The sequence below is a fragment of the Netta rufina genome (genome assembly GCF_964035555.1).
Source record: "Netta rufina genome assembly, chromosome: 11".
Lineage (NCBI taxonomy): Eukaryota > Metazoa > Chordata > Aves > Anseriformes > Anatidae > Netta > Netta rufina.
Window position 1 is genome coordinate 14,883,088 of NC_140134.1, and position 14,696 is coordinate 14,897,783.

At 51.3% G+C, this 14,696-nt stretch overlaps 2 protein-coding genes across 2 annotated transcripts; one reads left to right on the forward strand and one right to left on the reverse strand.

Moving 5' to 3' along the window:
* Positions 1-4,532: 4,532 nt before the first annotated feature.
* On the reverse strand, positions 4,533-8,257 carry MRPS11 (mitochondrial ribosomal protein S11). Its single transcript, XM_084293717.1, has 6 exons — positions 8,145-8,257; positions 7,969-8,064; positions 7,757-7,846; positions 6,901-7,030; positions 5,360-5,425; positions 4,533-4,892 (listed from the first exon to the last, which is right to left on the reverse strand). Exons 1-6 carry the CDS (start codon positions 8,195-8,197, stop codon positions 4,785-4,787), a joined length of 543 nt encoding a protein of 180 aa, XP_084149843.1. The 5' UTR covers positions 8,198-8,257; the 3' UTR covers positions 4,533-4,784.
* Positions 8,258-8,318: 61 nt separating this feature from the next.
* Positions 8,319-10,730, forward strand: MRPL46 (mitochondrial ribosomal protein L46). Its single transcript, XM_084293115.1, has 4 exons — positions 8,319-8,484; positions 8,611-8,803; positions 9,441-9,614; positions 10,289-10,730. The coding sequence occupies exons 1-4, from the start codon at positions 8,464-8,466 to the stop codon at positions 10,537-10,539; spliced, it is 639 nt and encodes a 212-aa protein (XP_084149241.1). The 5' UTR covers positions 8,319-8,463; the 3' UTR covers positions 10,540-10,730.
* Positions 10,731-14,696: the final 3,966 nt, after the last annotated feature.

Consider the following 14,696-nt stretch of genomic DNA (forward strand, 5'->3'; position numbering starts at 1 on the left):
TCCTGGTGCTGAGGCTTCCTTGCCGCACAGAGGAGCCCGGGGGCTGCCCCGTCTCTGTCCCTGTGCCGGTGCCGTTGGGTAGTGCTCGGCCCTGACAGCTCAGGAAATTGGACATTTACCTCTGCCGTGGATGCAGCAGGAGCACAATGAAAGGCAGCGCCCAGGCCCTCGCGAGGGGCAACGTGGGGACCATTCCTGGCAATTAGGAGAGCGAGCTGCCTGCCTGCGGGCTGCTGCGTGGAGAGATTGGAGCCGTATTTTACCACCTCAGCCTGGGAGCTGCTGAAAAGGCTGCTGCTGAGAGGCCGGGGGGCGAATGTGAATCTTTCTCCTGCCCGGCTGCGTTTTATTTGTTAGCTGAAGCCCTGTGTGCGGTGGGAAAGCCGTTGTGCTCCTGCACAGAGGAGCAGGCGGAGGAAAAGGGGCTGAAAGCCGGAGTGTTTGGTGGTGTGGCTGCGAGTTTGGCTTTGCCAAGTGAACCATGAAGTGGTGAAGCACCGAGGATGGTGCTTCAGGAGGGGAAGGAAGGTTTTGAGGGCTGTCGTTGCTGCTTGGGGAGGCTTGGGAGCAGTTTTTAAATATGGTGCTGGGATGATTTTGGTGCTGTCTTTAAAGTGACTGAGTGCAGGCCCTGAGGAGCGCATCGTGCTGCAAGTGGGGCTCTGGGGGTGGCCGCTGGGGCTCCCCGGCTGCAGAGAGGTTTTGGTCCAGGTCCCGGCGCTGTGCGCAGCCTCGGGCAATCAGATGAGGGGTGTAGGAGGTGAGCTGTGAACTCCAAAGGAACAAAAAGACCCCGAGAAGTGGCAGGAGCAGAAGGGGAGCCGGGAGGGCACGGCGGAGGAGGTGTGAGTGGTTTCAAAAAAAAAAATAAAAAAAAATAAGGAAATAGGAGCAAGGTTTGGCTCCCCTCTGCAGCTCCCTGAGAGGACCCTTCACCGTCAGCCCGGGGACTTGGATGCTATTAGGCAGTTCATTAATAAAACCCCTGAGCGGTTCCCACCGCTGTTGAGCATCCGTTAATGCCTCTCGAGGGGAAAGGAGGACGGCGGAAAAGCACAAAAACAACCTGAGGGTCCTTGATCTCTGCTTGGTCTGAGAGGTCAGGGGCTGAGGCTGGAGGGGCGGCTGCGCGGGGACGCGGGGCGTGATTATCTGCCCAAGTCTGAGTGCCAAACACAGCCTGGCTTGAACCCTGAGCTCTCACAGGCTCCCGAGGGGCGTTTTGGGGTTATAAACACCCAGCTGGGGACCTGCCTCATGCGGATCTGCAGCCAGGTATTCGTGCACAGAGGGAAAGCGTCAGAACCCGTGCACGTGGCCCTGGCAGCTGGGCTGCGGTGAGCCACCCCTGCGGCCACAGGTTCGTAGCGCTGCAGGGTCTGTCCCCTTCTCCTCACCCGCTTGTGTACAGCCAGCCGTTAGAGGACACTGACATCGCTTAATTAATGGCTTAATTGAATCTCACAAAGGGATTGGAATTGGCTGCCTGACTCCTTGCCACTGAGGCTCATGGAGGAAATAGTAAATCAGCAGTTCAGCGGATAAAGCTGTGCGCTAGCTAGCAAGCCCTTGCTGTGGGGGTTAGGGGAAGAGCTGCTCTTTCCCAAATAATACATGTATGCTCTTAGGGATAAGTCTGGGGGCTGTTTCTTCCAAGCCACCAGGTGTCATCCGTGTCCAAGGGACAGGTAACTGAGTTAGACTCAGTCTCCAAGGTGCTTGTTAAAGGGCAGACAGCTCAGAGCATCTTATCTGCTGGCCAGAATAGTGTTTTGTGTGTCATCCCCTATGTGATGGGGAAAGGGCTGTGGGTGTGTTAAAATAGAGGGCAAACACCCAGAAAGGCCATGGTTGAACCTGGATGGAGTTTTGCAGTCAGTAGCAGCTTCTGAGCTTGTTTTCAGGGTGGGATTAAAACAAAACAACAGCAACAACAAAATTTTCTGAGAGTTAAGGAGTCAAAGGTTAGGAGGAAGAGGAAGGAAGGGAGAGAAGAATGTCCCAAAGCAATAGGGAAGCCCGAAGGGAGAGGATGTGACCCTAATGAGGGTGCTAACGCTGTGGCCACGCTACTCAAGTAATTGCTGCTCAGGAGGAATGAGCCAGTGGAACACGGTATTCCACCCAGGCGCCAAGAAAAGCAATTAAAACTGGTAAATGCCAGTGGCTGACTAAAACCAGGCCTTTAATTAATAGTTTCATCTGAAGAGTAAGGAAATCATTAAGTGCTATTGGTGTCTATTAATTCCCTGCTAGAGGAACAACAATAGAAGGTTTAAAGACTTCTTTCACCGTGCAGCGTGTGCAGGGAGGAGCAGCTGAGCCCTAGCACAAGGAAGGGAAGCTGGCTTTGTGTAGCCGTGCGCTCCCACAGCACCGACAACTGCCCCAGAAACCTGGGGTTTGCTGCAGAATTAACAGCTCAGAGCGAGCCTCGAGCTGGGATGTGGTTTTGGGCTGCTCCACCAGGGCAGGAGAAAAAGGGGGTGGAAAATCCAACCAGTGAAAAGCTGTAAAAATGAGGCACTGTGCTGGAGAGCTCGGGGAGGGTATGTGGAACTGGGGGGCTGGAAGGCAAGTGTGGCTTGGTATTGTACAGATCTGGCCGCTGAAAAGAGTGAAAAGAGTGTTAACTCTTCTGGAAAGTGCAAAATAGATGTGACATGGAGGAAGCAAATAGGGATAGGTACCAGCAGCAAGTGGAGCAGATAGGCAGGTGAAACGTCCCGCTGTGTAAGCAGAGGTGGTGCATTGGTGGAGTTCATCAAACGCTCACAAAGGCTCAGAAGCCAGGGGTGTTCAGAAGCAGCCTTTATAAAGGGCACAGCCTTGATTCTAAGTCTGGATGAGCCAAAGATTTATTGTAGCTGCTATTTGACTCTTGAGTCATCCACCTACTCTTCCCTGAATTTCAACAGGACCACAGATTTCTTCCCGATCTTGTTTTTCAACCCCTTCCCTCGTATTGATCCAACACGGGCGCTTCCGCTGTGTCGCTGCCACAAGCAGCTGGTGGCAGAGCACGCTCGTGTTTGGATTTCTGCGTGTGCCCTGTGCCACGCCGCGCTGCCAAACCTGCCAGCAGCTGGTGCTTCTTTGTCAGGACTCAGCAGGAAGCAGGACGGCCTTGCTCTAAGGCACATCTGTGTTCATGGCTGCCTCCCCCACCTGGCTGCCCAAAACACTCAGATTAAATGTGGTTTGTCGCAGACGTGGCCTATTCTCCTTAAAAAGAGTAGCATGAAGTCACCAGAAGCTCGGCCATGTTTTGGAGCAAGGGGGAAGCTTGTCTAGTCTGTCACACAGGTATGGAAGAACCTCTCTGCCTTGCTGTCAAAGCTGTGACAGCTCGGGGAACTTCCCTGCAAGATAACCTCTCTGTTCAAATTCAGGCAGTCGGAGTAAGGGAGGGGATTCATCCAAGTCTTATTTTATTCTCTTCTGTCAAATGCAACTCACCAGGCTCTTCTAAGCAGACTGATTTCTTTCAAAACCTGCTGCATGTCACTCAGCCCCACGAAGGAGGTTCACTGCCTCGTTGCCATGGTACCCTTTCTCTAAAGAGGAAGAGAATAGTTAATTATGCAATTTAAGAAACTAAGGAGGAGCGACAGAAAGAAAAATAATCGAAAGGAAGATTCTGGGTTTGTGATAAAACTGCTGGCTGCACCAAAACACGCCGTGTTTACAAGTGAAACGTGTGCCCAGTGTGTGCTGTGTATAGCCCAGGATTCTCTGGCAGGGTGGGTTTCCTGTCGCTGCCCTGTGCTGGGCAGTGGGTTTCTGCCACCCAGGAAATCAAAGCTGTTATCAGTCAGCGCTGTTACCTTCCCTGCTTAATCCTCCGGAGAGCCTCAGACATATTTGCTTGGCAGAAATTCTCTCTGGATGGAGCGGGGACGGCAATAACACATCACAGCCCCGTGACAAGCCCATGCTGCCTGTGGATATACAGAGGCACGGTTCAAGCCGTAAGTGTTTTAAATCTCCTTGGCAGCATTTCATCGTTTCTCAGGCCTGCTCACTCCCTGCTTGCTTTCCCCAGGAGCTCCAGCAAATCCAGTTTGTGGGGCAGAAGCAAAGGGGCTGCGAGCAGCAAAACTGGCACAACCTCAGCCCCTTGGAAGGGCCGGTGTTTTCCCTTTGCCAGCTGCAGCTTAGCTGAAACACAGCAGCACACCTTGGCCAGTAAGGGATTCAGGCTGCGGTGCTCCACGCGGTGTGGATGGGGAGCAGCGCCTCCCGCATGCCACAGGGAGCTCTGCAAGCCAGGCGGAAAGGAAAGGGTTACTGCGTCTGTTGCCAAATGTGTGCGGTGAGAGAAAGAGGGAAGGAAGATGGAGTGACCCCACGCAGTTGTTTACTACAGCTGACTGCGAGGAGGGCTGATTCTGCTCGTGCTCCCCTTCCACATAAGCAGAGCAGTAGTAGCACTGAGGGCTAGACGAGAGCCACACACTGTGGAGAGAGGAAGAGAGCAGCTGAGAGGCAATAATAATCCGAAATACTTCTGGGAACACAGCGGGAACGACTGTTGGAAGATCAACATTTTAATCAACAAACTTTGTACACAAGAGGCTTCCCACGAGGGGGTAGCTGCACTCCTGCTTTTACCACCAGCTCCTACCGCCTGACCTTCCATGGCCCAGGGCTGTCTTCTCTGAGCTCCCCTCAGCAAACAATTCCCGGGAGGGGGCCTTTCTGGAGTCTGACACAAGCAACATTCAACCCAGTCCCTGTTGTGTGAGCTAGCATTGAATGCAGCGTGGCTCTTCCACTCCCTCTCACATTCGCCGGGCTTTCCGTGGGCGGCAGCCGTTGTGTGGAACCGGGGTGTTGTCGGTGATGGAGATGATCTCCAGGCCTCCCATGGTCAAACCCTTGATGGCAGCCTGCGGGGTGAGACAGCAGACGACACGCTGTTAGCAACACGCTGCAGAGCAAAAGGGGATAAAAAAGCTAAAGGAAAAATAGCTTGGGCCCCTGCCCAAAAAATCAGCTTCTTCCAATAGTTCTATTTTGTAATTATCCTGTGGATAAGTAATTAGTATCAGAATATACAGTTTAAAACTATCTGCTTCCGTTCTTTCGTCAGATTTTCCATCAATTTTGCTACTTTAGTTGGAAGAAGATCCCGATACAGCTTTTATTCTGTCTCCAGAAGGGAATTATTCTAAAATTCTTATTATTCTCAGTTTTCTTTACTAGGCATTTGAGTGATGAATCCTTTGTATCACCTTCTGAAAATAAATCCCACAAATTAATAGGTATTCTCATAAGACGAGCCTGAATTTTAAAAAAATAAAAAAAGGATGATGTCTGAGAAAGAAAAACTATATGAAAAGAAACTGACACCTACTTTGCGTCCTGGTCCCAGTCCTTTCACCATGACTCGTACGTGCAATACACCCTTCCCACGTGCTTTCTGAGGGGAGAAGAATTGGTTAGTATTCTCTTTGATGTATCTACTGCTGCTCTGGCTCCCCTGGAGCCTTTCATTTGCTTTTGACCCACTATCACAGTATTCTCTAACTAAAAATAAAAAGTAGATAGTAATGGATACAGAAGAGAATGATGGTGGTTATTGCACAAAGCCAGACAGTAGAAGAAAAGGAAGCCTGGATACAACTGTGGCAGTTTCAAGAAAACTTGTGTTAAGCTGTCAACTCCGTATACAGAGAAAGTGTTAAGATCAAACGATCTGTGACCCGAAGTCAGGACAGAAAATGACATATCCATGGATACCTGGCTAACAAAGAGTAACTCAAAGCTGTTTTCCCCTTCTCTAATGCAGTGACTTCTATCCTGCGATCAGTGGATTCCTTCTAGAGGGTAAATGAGAAAAGTGGGCAGGCTTTATACCTGCTGTGCAGGAGTCCACACTTTCAGTGCAAAAATTTTAGGGACTTGCAAATTGAAAATGAAAAACACCTGCTGTAAAACAGAGCAGTGCTGCCACCAAGTGGAGCTCTCCTGAGTCTCTCGGTTTGCACATTCAAGTGCAATTAATCTCCTACAAACTTTAACAGGGATGGGAATACATCTGGCCAACCACAGCTATTGAGCTATTACGAGGCTCCGGTGAACAAAGATTAATAGTGAAAGTGTTCTGATATTCCTCTGAATCAACCATAATAAGCTGTTGGCCAGCAGCAGCACAGAACACCTCTGACATGAAAGGTTCCATCTAATTGAGGACGAGGATTTGCAGTTTAACCTTGCCTCATGTTGCTGTAACAGGGGCCATAACATTGCCAGCTTCATCTTTTCCTGCTAACTGGACGCCCACGTGTTTTTTTTAGGAATTACTACAGTAAACCGTATGCATCTGGCAACTACGTGCCCAGGGACGTTGCTTTTTCTGACTAGAACTGCTGGTAACAGCTCAGCTCTCCTGTGGCAGAGAGCAAATATAAAACATTCAGCCAGTAATTACAGCCACTTCTCAATCCCCTGCAGTGCAAATTAAACTGCTGCTGTTTCAGGGGCTTTTATTTCCAAAATGGCTGAGGTATGTTCACTTTGAATAAAAGAGCTATGAAACTGGAGCTAAGAAAGGCTACAAACTACATTTCTCAGTCACAGCGTGCACAGCTAAGATCACCCTCTGGGCATTTCTCACTGCTGTTTCAAACACATTTTGTCAGTGCGAAGATGCTCACTGTGTCAGATGAAGCTAGGGAAACTGTCAGCAAACAGCGTGCTGCTCGAGTGCTAAGGAGCAGAGGTCTGGAGTGCTGCTCATGAGCAAGGGATAAGCAATGTGAACAAGCAACCCTGCTTTCCCCCGAAAATAGCTGAAGTTACTGTACTTGTCCTCCACTCCCCTGTACCCAGGTAGCAGCAGGATGCAGTCAGGGACCCCCTCTGGGAGGGTGACAATACTCAGCGCAGACTCACCGTTGCTGCCGCTATGCCGGCTGTCTGTGCCGCGATGGCAGTTCCCTTCTTGGCATTCTGGAAGCCTTCGGTGCCGCAGGACGTACGGGCAAACGGCCTGTTGTCAAAGCCGACCACTTGGATGTGGGTGCTACAGAAAGAGAGGGGCAAAAGAAAGGAATAAGCTAGCAGATGATTTAATTCTCCAGCTTCTCCTCGTTCTGCAAAGCTTCTTAAAACGCGTGGCTCACCACAGAGCTCATCTCCCCTCTCAAAGCCATCTGAACTCAACCCTCTCTTTCAAAGTATCTCAGTTATGCTCGCCAGCTGCAGAGACCTGCCAGCAGTGAAGTTCAAGGTCATGCCTGGAGAATCGGAGATAGTAAAACCTTTCTGGGTGACCTGCTCCGCTAGCTATCCCTTGGGTACAGCTAACCCTGTCAGACCCACCTCTTACTGTGAGCATTTTACCTTTTCTACGTATTAAAAAAAACACAAAACAACACTTCTCAAACGCAACAGACGTTTAAGAGGCAGCACAATGTCACACTAGGGTTCACTAATGAAACACAATCATCTCTCATGGATAATACAATGACTTTTTCAACAGCTGCACAGTGCTAGAACTGAGGACAGGAAGTACCCTGCCATTAAAGCCATCAGCATCTAATTATTCCTATCAGAACGCAGCCAAGAAGTAATAATAATCTTATTAATGTTAAAGACATTATGAGGACAGTTATACGCACTGAGGTTTGCAGTCAGTAGTATTGTCCCCCCAGCCATGAACTTCCCTGACATTTTTCATTTAAATTGACCGGCCCAGGCACGTTATAAGCTTTCATTTCACAGGCACAGGGGAAGCCGCTTTGCTCACTTGTTGTACGTGGCCTTGACGTGCGCTATCGGGATCTCCTCGTAGGTCTTCCCATCCCACCTCATGGAGCTCCTCTGCAGGAGCAGAGCGCTGGGGAGATAAAATCAGATTGTCAGACACTTGCTCTTTGCATCCAGCCAAATTTTACGCTGTATCTTCAAGCAATTCGGGCAGAAACACGGGCCGGGGGCTGCCCCTGCCCCAGGACTCACCTCAGGTCTCCGACGCTCTGCCCCTCCGCCTCCTGCGCGGGCTCCTTCGCGGCCAGCTCCCGCTGCCTCCACGCGCCGGCATGCAAACAGCGGGCACTGAGGGAGAAAAAAATAAAGCAAAACGTGAAAAAGGGAAACAAAACAACCCGGGGGGGCCCATCCCGGCCGCCCCTCACCCGCGGGCCGCCCCGAGCAGCCGTTGCCAGGCGACGGCGAGCGCCGCGCTCATGGCGGCCGCGCGGCTCCCCTAAGATGGCGGCCGCCGCCTTGGCGCGAGGCAGGGCGGGAGGAAAGATGGCGGCGGGCAGGCGCGGGGCACTGTGGGGAAGGGGTGGGGGGATGATGGCGGCGGCCGGCGGGGCTTTAGCGGGATGGGGGCGCTGGGTGAGTTCTGCTTCTGGCGCTGTAACGCCCCGGCCGTGGAGGCTGTTCGGGGCGCTGTGTTTGCTGAGGTTGCCCCGCATCACGCAGCCGCTCCGGAGGGAGGAGGAGGAGATGGCGGCGCTCATGGAGCAGGTAAAGCTGGAGGGGAGAAGGAGGGGAGCCCCCCGGTGCTGCTCGGTGTGAGGGGTTTTGCCCCAAAACCCGGTTCCTGGTGCTGGTGGGAGCCCTGAGCGGTCACACCTCGTGCTGTTCCTCCAGATAGAGCTGGAGAGGAGCCGCTACTCCGACCACGAGGTCCGCAAGCTGGAGGAAGAGGAGCGGCTGAGGAGGAGGAAGGAGAGCTCGTACGACGACGATGAGGCGCCGGGAAAAACTGTCATCATGGCCCAGGACCTGGAGGACAAGTGGGAGCAGAAGTTGCTGCAGTTCAGCCCGGCCCCGAGGGTGACAGGTACCGGCTAAAATTGTGTCTCGGCAGGGGGGAGCACCCTACATAAAACCACGCTCAGGTGTGTCTAACAGAGAAGGTATTTGCCAAGCTTCTTGTTTCTCTAAAAACTTGATGCTTAGGCAGCATGGCTAGCATGTGCGTGAGGAATTAACTGGGTTATAAAGGAATCAGGGCTGCAGTGCTGTGAAGGTAGGCATGTTCACACAGCCCTGTGAGAGCAGAGTGGGGAACACTTGTGTTGTTCCCAGGAAACTTCCAAGAAAAACCTTGGGAAGTTTGGTTCCTGTACTTGCCTGTCATTCTTACTGGGTCTCCAGCTTGACAGAAATTAAGCTGCTCGCTACAAATTCCCTTTGAAAACAAAACAGGTAAGAGTACATCTTAGCAGTAGCATTAGAATACCTGTATTCAGGTAGAGTATGTTTTAGCACTACAATTTTGCATTTTAGCACTTCTGAATCCTGCTTTGGCTCTCAGAGTGATTGAGAATATTTCTGTATAGATTTTTGCCTTGTTCCATGTATCTGCATTCCGTCTGCATGGTTTCTAGAAGGGTGTAAGTTGCAGAGAGAATCATGCTGATCAGACCAGTACGGCTGGGAGACTGTTTCGAACGCATGTTGTGTTTTTTTGGCAGATGCTGATAAAAAAGATGATCGGAAGTCTCTGAACAGGAAGCTGGACAGTAACCTGATGCTGCTGGTGAAGCAGAAGATTGGTAACCAGGAGCTGTGGCTCCTGCCTCAAGTGGAATGGCAGCCTGGGGAGACTATGCGAAACACAGCTGAGCGAGCTATGGCTATGTTTTTGGGTATGTAGCTTGCTGTGTGCCTGCCTCTTGTTCCTCTTTGTCCCAGTCTTTTTTTTTTGTTTTTCCCCTTGTTCTACCTGAGGGATATTTGCCATCTGTGGTGAAATTGCCTCCCATCTGCTGGGAAGAGATATTTCATAGCAGTGGGACTGTGCTCGAGTAATGGGGTTTCTGGCAAGATCCTGGGTGATCTGTGCCTTAACTGCACTCAGCTGTGCTGCAGTGTGAGGGGCTGCCAGCCAGCAGGCTGGGAGCTGGGCTCTCTGGCTGCCAGCTGCTGTGGTGCCAGGCCTGGCCCTTGCAGTCTGATGTTTGAGCAGCACCAGATGCCCCCTGGATGGTCTAAGCTTGCTCCAGGTGTGCAGCTTCCCCCCTTCCCTTTTGTCACCCTGTAGCAGCTTCTGTGGCAGATGGGTGATAGCAAACACGTGTGTCCTTGCTTTTCTGCGTGAGCTGGCAGAGCTTGATATTCTCTCTGTCTCTCAGAGGGCTTGATGAACTTGGGAGAAGTCACTTTTTCATGAGAAAAGACTTTAAATGGGCAGTATTTCTGCCAAGAAGAGGGAACAGTCAGTCTGAACCAGATATAAGGACCATCCTATACTGTCTGTCTGTTATTACAGGAGAACAATTACAGTTGCTCTGTGTTCTTACATCTTGTTTTCTTTCTCCAGGAGATCACATTCAAGCCAAAATCCTGGGGAATGCACCACATGGGATTTACAAGTATAAATTCCCCAGGGCCATCAGGACTGAGGATAACGTGGGAGCCAAAGTGTTCTTCTACAAAGCCTTCCTCCAGAGCAGCGATTTGTCACAGGCAGAGCTGAAGAAAGATTATCTGTGGGTCACAAAGGATGAGCTGGGAGCTTACCTGAAGCCGGAATACCTGAAAAAAGTCAATCGATTCCTTCTGGACTTATAAGTGATAAGCTGTCCTCCAGAACATGGGGAAGACATGGAATGTGACTCTGAGGAGGAGAAGAGCTGCTGCTTTGTGTGGCCTCTGTATATAGGATATTAAATAGGGCTCTGGAGGATAAATTGCCTTTGCGTTACTTCTCACTTCTCTTCACCAGGCCTGTTCTAAATAAATATTAAAATTTATACTCTGAAGTGAAGCTCTCCTCAGGGAGTTCTTCTGGAAGTGCATGTTGTGATCTGTTCCTCTCCCAGGTGTGCAACTCCCGGGGGCTTTGGTACCCAGGAGGCTCGCTCTCCTCACCAGACCCCTGTCACAGTCTAGAGCTCAAATGGCTTCTTCTAAACTTCTTCTAAACAATGGCTAATGCTTGTCTCTGACACCTGCTCTTCAGTAAGAGCAGCACTGGGGAGTGATCTTGTGTCCAGGTGGGAATAGCTGCCCTTAAGTGTAAGGGGGGAGTAGCCAGCTAGATATAATGGGAGACCTGGCAAGGGAGTGATTTTCTTTGGCGCCATCCCAGCCCCCTGAGGCTGTAGTTTTCTGGAGGATTGTTACGATGCCCAGGGGAGGATATGCACACTGCAGCGTGCAGCAGGGCAGCAATCAGTTGCTTACCCAAGGATTAGCTTTTGCAGGCCTGGAGCAGCTCCACCAGCATTTCCAGCAATGCCTTCATCTGTCTGGACGTGGTGGCCAACCTCCCTCTGTGATCCCCTGGAACCCCTTTAGCTTCTCCAGAGGTGATCAGCTCATTGGCACAGCTGGGCAGGAGGGCAGCAGTCCTTAACCTGTCCCCCGTGGGTGGAAGTTCCTCCAGCCAGGAGCAAGAAGCCTGGTACTGCAGAGAGGGGAGCTCATAGTGGATCATGGGCAGCAGGTGAGGGTTCACAAGGCTGGGCAGTTTCTGGGGAGTTTGAAACTGGGTTATTCACATCTTAGTCATGTTTAATCAGTGTTGAAGCTGCCTCTGGCCTAACAGTCCACAACACAGTGACCATGAAGGGGACAAATGCAGTGGGAACTGGCAGTAGCTCCTCAGATGAGTGCTGCTTTCCCACATACACTGAGTCAGTCCTTTGGGGCCTGAAGCTGCAGTAACAGTGAAGGTGAGTAACACTCAAGCAGCAGCTCTTTGAGGCTGAAACACTAATTTTTGCTTGCAAGGGGAATGCTGCTCTAATGTTCCTGCTTCCTGAGAGCATCCTTCAAGGTGACTTTGAGTTCTGTCCCAGCGTGCAAGGCCAGCCCTGCTGCTAACCCAGCCCAGCCAGGTCTACCTCAGGTAGCCCAACGTGCTGCGATTTCTTTACTAAAAGAGCTATCCTGTGATTATATGGTGCTGGCTTGCCTCTCTGGATCTGTTTTTATTTCTTGGGGTGCTTTTTCTGGTTGTAAATGTTCCTGTTTGGTAGTCAGACCGTGGGCCCGGCGCTGGTTGGACTTTGCACGGAATCAGCCTTCAGTGGCAGGGAGAGAGAGAAGGAGGAAATAGGTGTCGTTAATCATCTGGAGAGGGTTCGGCCTCCAGAGGTGGAACTGAGATTGCTATATATATTATATCAGTCCTTTGGGAGCTGCAGGCCTCAAATTAAAGCTGTCCTTAATCACTCCACAAGTCATTGGGGCGTGGGGAGGGGTAGCACAGCAGCCTTCCATTTTCTAATGCTGGGCAGATGGAAGCTGCAGGCTTGCCATAAACTATAAACAAAACAAAACTTGGGTTCACCCTTGCAGGCCTGGCAAAGGAGGCTGCCTGCAGCAGAGAGCATTTGCAAAGAGGAAGTAAATGGGGAGCAGAATGTGTGCCTGCAAGCTGCAGGCTGTTGGCTTCTGTCTGTGCTCAGCCCTGTGCAAGGGGAGACTTGTCTTCTCTGAGACTGAAAGCGCCTGTGGAGGGGAGAGGTGAGTCTTTCCCCTCAGGCTGTGCCCCTCGTAGCCTTGGGCTTTGGTGCAGATGGCCAAAGACTGGGCTTTTTCTCTGCCCCCTGATTTTAGGCTGTTGCTGGCGCAGTAGCACCCAGCTTCTGGGCAGAGCTTTGTGGGCAGGGGCTCAGGGCATGTCCCTTGCCGAGGTCTCTGCGCCATTTCCCGTGCTAAAAGCAGGTTTTGTGCTGCTCGATGAGGCTTTCAAAGCATATGAGCTGGTGTTTAATCAGTGCTTTTTTGTTCTCAAAACAAGGAGCACAAAAGAAAGAAAAAGCTGTATGGAAAGCTTGGTGATGTTGAAACTCAGACAGTTCTTCTCTGGCTTGCTGGAGCAACAAGTCTGTGGGCACTGTGTGTGCTGAGAGGTGTAGCACCCTCCAGCAATGGAGAGGCCAGAATCTTCGGCCTCTTTTATGTTTTATCTTTTTCCTCAGGCTCAGGCCTTTGTTCTTACAGGCTTCAGGTGCGTAACAAACTGGGTCTTCTCTGGAAGCTGACATTGTTGCTTTCTCAGCACCTAAACCAGGAATCTCTGCTCCCAACCTGCATGGGAACTGTGCTCTTTTTTCCTTCTAGTGTTTGTTCTATTTAAGGACCCTCAGCCAGGTGCTGAGAACAATCCCAGATCCTCTCACTTGGGTGCCTTTGCTCACTTTTTGTTCTGTGTGATCTGCTCCCCTTCCCTGTGGCCTCTGTGAGTAGAGCATCCTGCAGGCTGCGCCGCCTGGGGAAGGAGCTGGAGGGTGCCAACAGTCAGCCTGCGGAGACTTTCTGCTGCTCAAAGCCATGCTTAGCACAGAACACTTCCCTTCGTGAAGGTGGTGCACAAAAGCCAGCTCGTTCCCCACTCAATGAGCAAGGATGCGTGCCATTTAGATGCCTTTTCCCTCATGCAGTGGTGCCCAGCAGCCATTGCTAAAAGCCTCTTGAAGCAGAAACAAATGTAAGGATCAATTGCAGCCTAAAACCCCTGCATCTGAGTTATTGCTTCAGCCACCATGTTAGAAGAGAGAGATTAAAGCTTTCTGCGTGACAAATGGGATGCTAGCGCTCCCCTCCAGCCATGGAGAGATAACAAGTCCTAATAAAACCACTTCTCAGCTTTGCAGGTACAGGTTTCCGCTGTTTCCCCTACAAAATGCCTTCCTTAGCTGATACCCTGCCCTGTCTGGGGTTTGGTGGTCTCCACGCAGAGCCCTGTGTGCCTGTGTCGTGCTGTGGTAACACTGAACTGCTCACAACCCCACGCTGCCCATGTAACAGGCAGCTGGTAGCATTTGTTCCTCCTCCTGGCTGGCTCCAGGTGACCAAAAACTTCAATATTTGGAAGATAAATGCATGTGGAACCAGGAGGGGCTGATGCCCGTGGTCTGCACTGCTTCAGGGAAGCTGTCCCAGTGCAGAGTCCTGTCCAGCTGGGATGAGGGTGGGTGGGTGGGTGGGAATTGGGCTGTTCTTGTGGGGTCACCCCTGTTCTGTCCCTGAGGATGAGGGGTCTTGTGGCTGGCTCCCCAGCAGCATCGGTCACCTGCTTTTGTTCTGTCCAAGCTCCATTTTTGAGTTGAAAGGGATCTGGAAGGGATCTGTCTATGTGGGGAGAGTTTTTTGGCAGTCCCTGGGGTTTCTGTGAGCGCCGTGTGCTTACAGAAGCAGCACAGAGTGTTCTGCTCAGGGCAGCCCAGGTGCCCTGCAGAAAATGCTGTGGGAAATCAGGTTGAGGCAGGTCACCAGCGACAGTAGCGGATTGGCTCTCACCTTCTGTTTCGAGGATGCCTTTTCCCTCCCGTGTCTGGAAGGACGCCGAGCAGGGGCAGGCAAAGGTAAGGATGGGCGTAAAAGAAGGAGAGCTGCTGGGAAACTGGGGCTCGGGCAAAACAGCCCCAGAAGCTTTGCTGTTAATACCCAATCCTCAGCACCAAGCTCTCCAAAAGCAAAGCCGGGAATTGGTGAGGTAAGCACAAAACGCTGACAGCAGGAAGCTCCTTCAGGTTGTTCTAGACACAGCTTTGCTGTCAAGGCTGCTTTTCCCCAACAGATCACGGGGGTTATAAAATCCTTTGGCAGGACTTCATAGGCAGGGCTTGGAGACCCAAGGGCATTTCTCAGTTGAAATATGACGGGGTGTTCAGCAACATTAAAACGAGGCTTCTTCAAAAGCCAGGCGAGGCAATAAAGCCTTTAAATGGGGTGTGCAAGGCTTTGGGGCTCAGCAGAGCCTGCTCCAGAAGCAA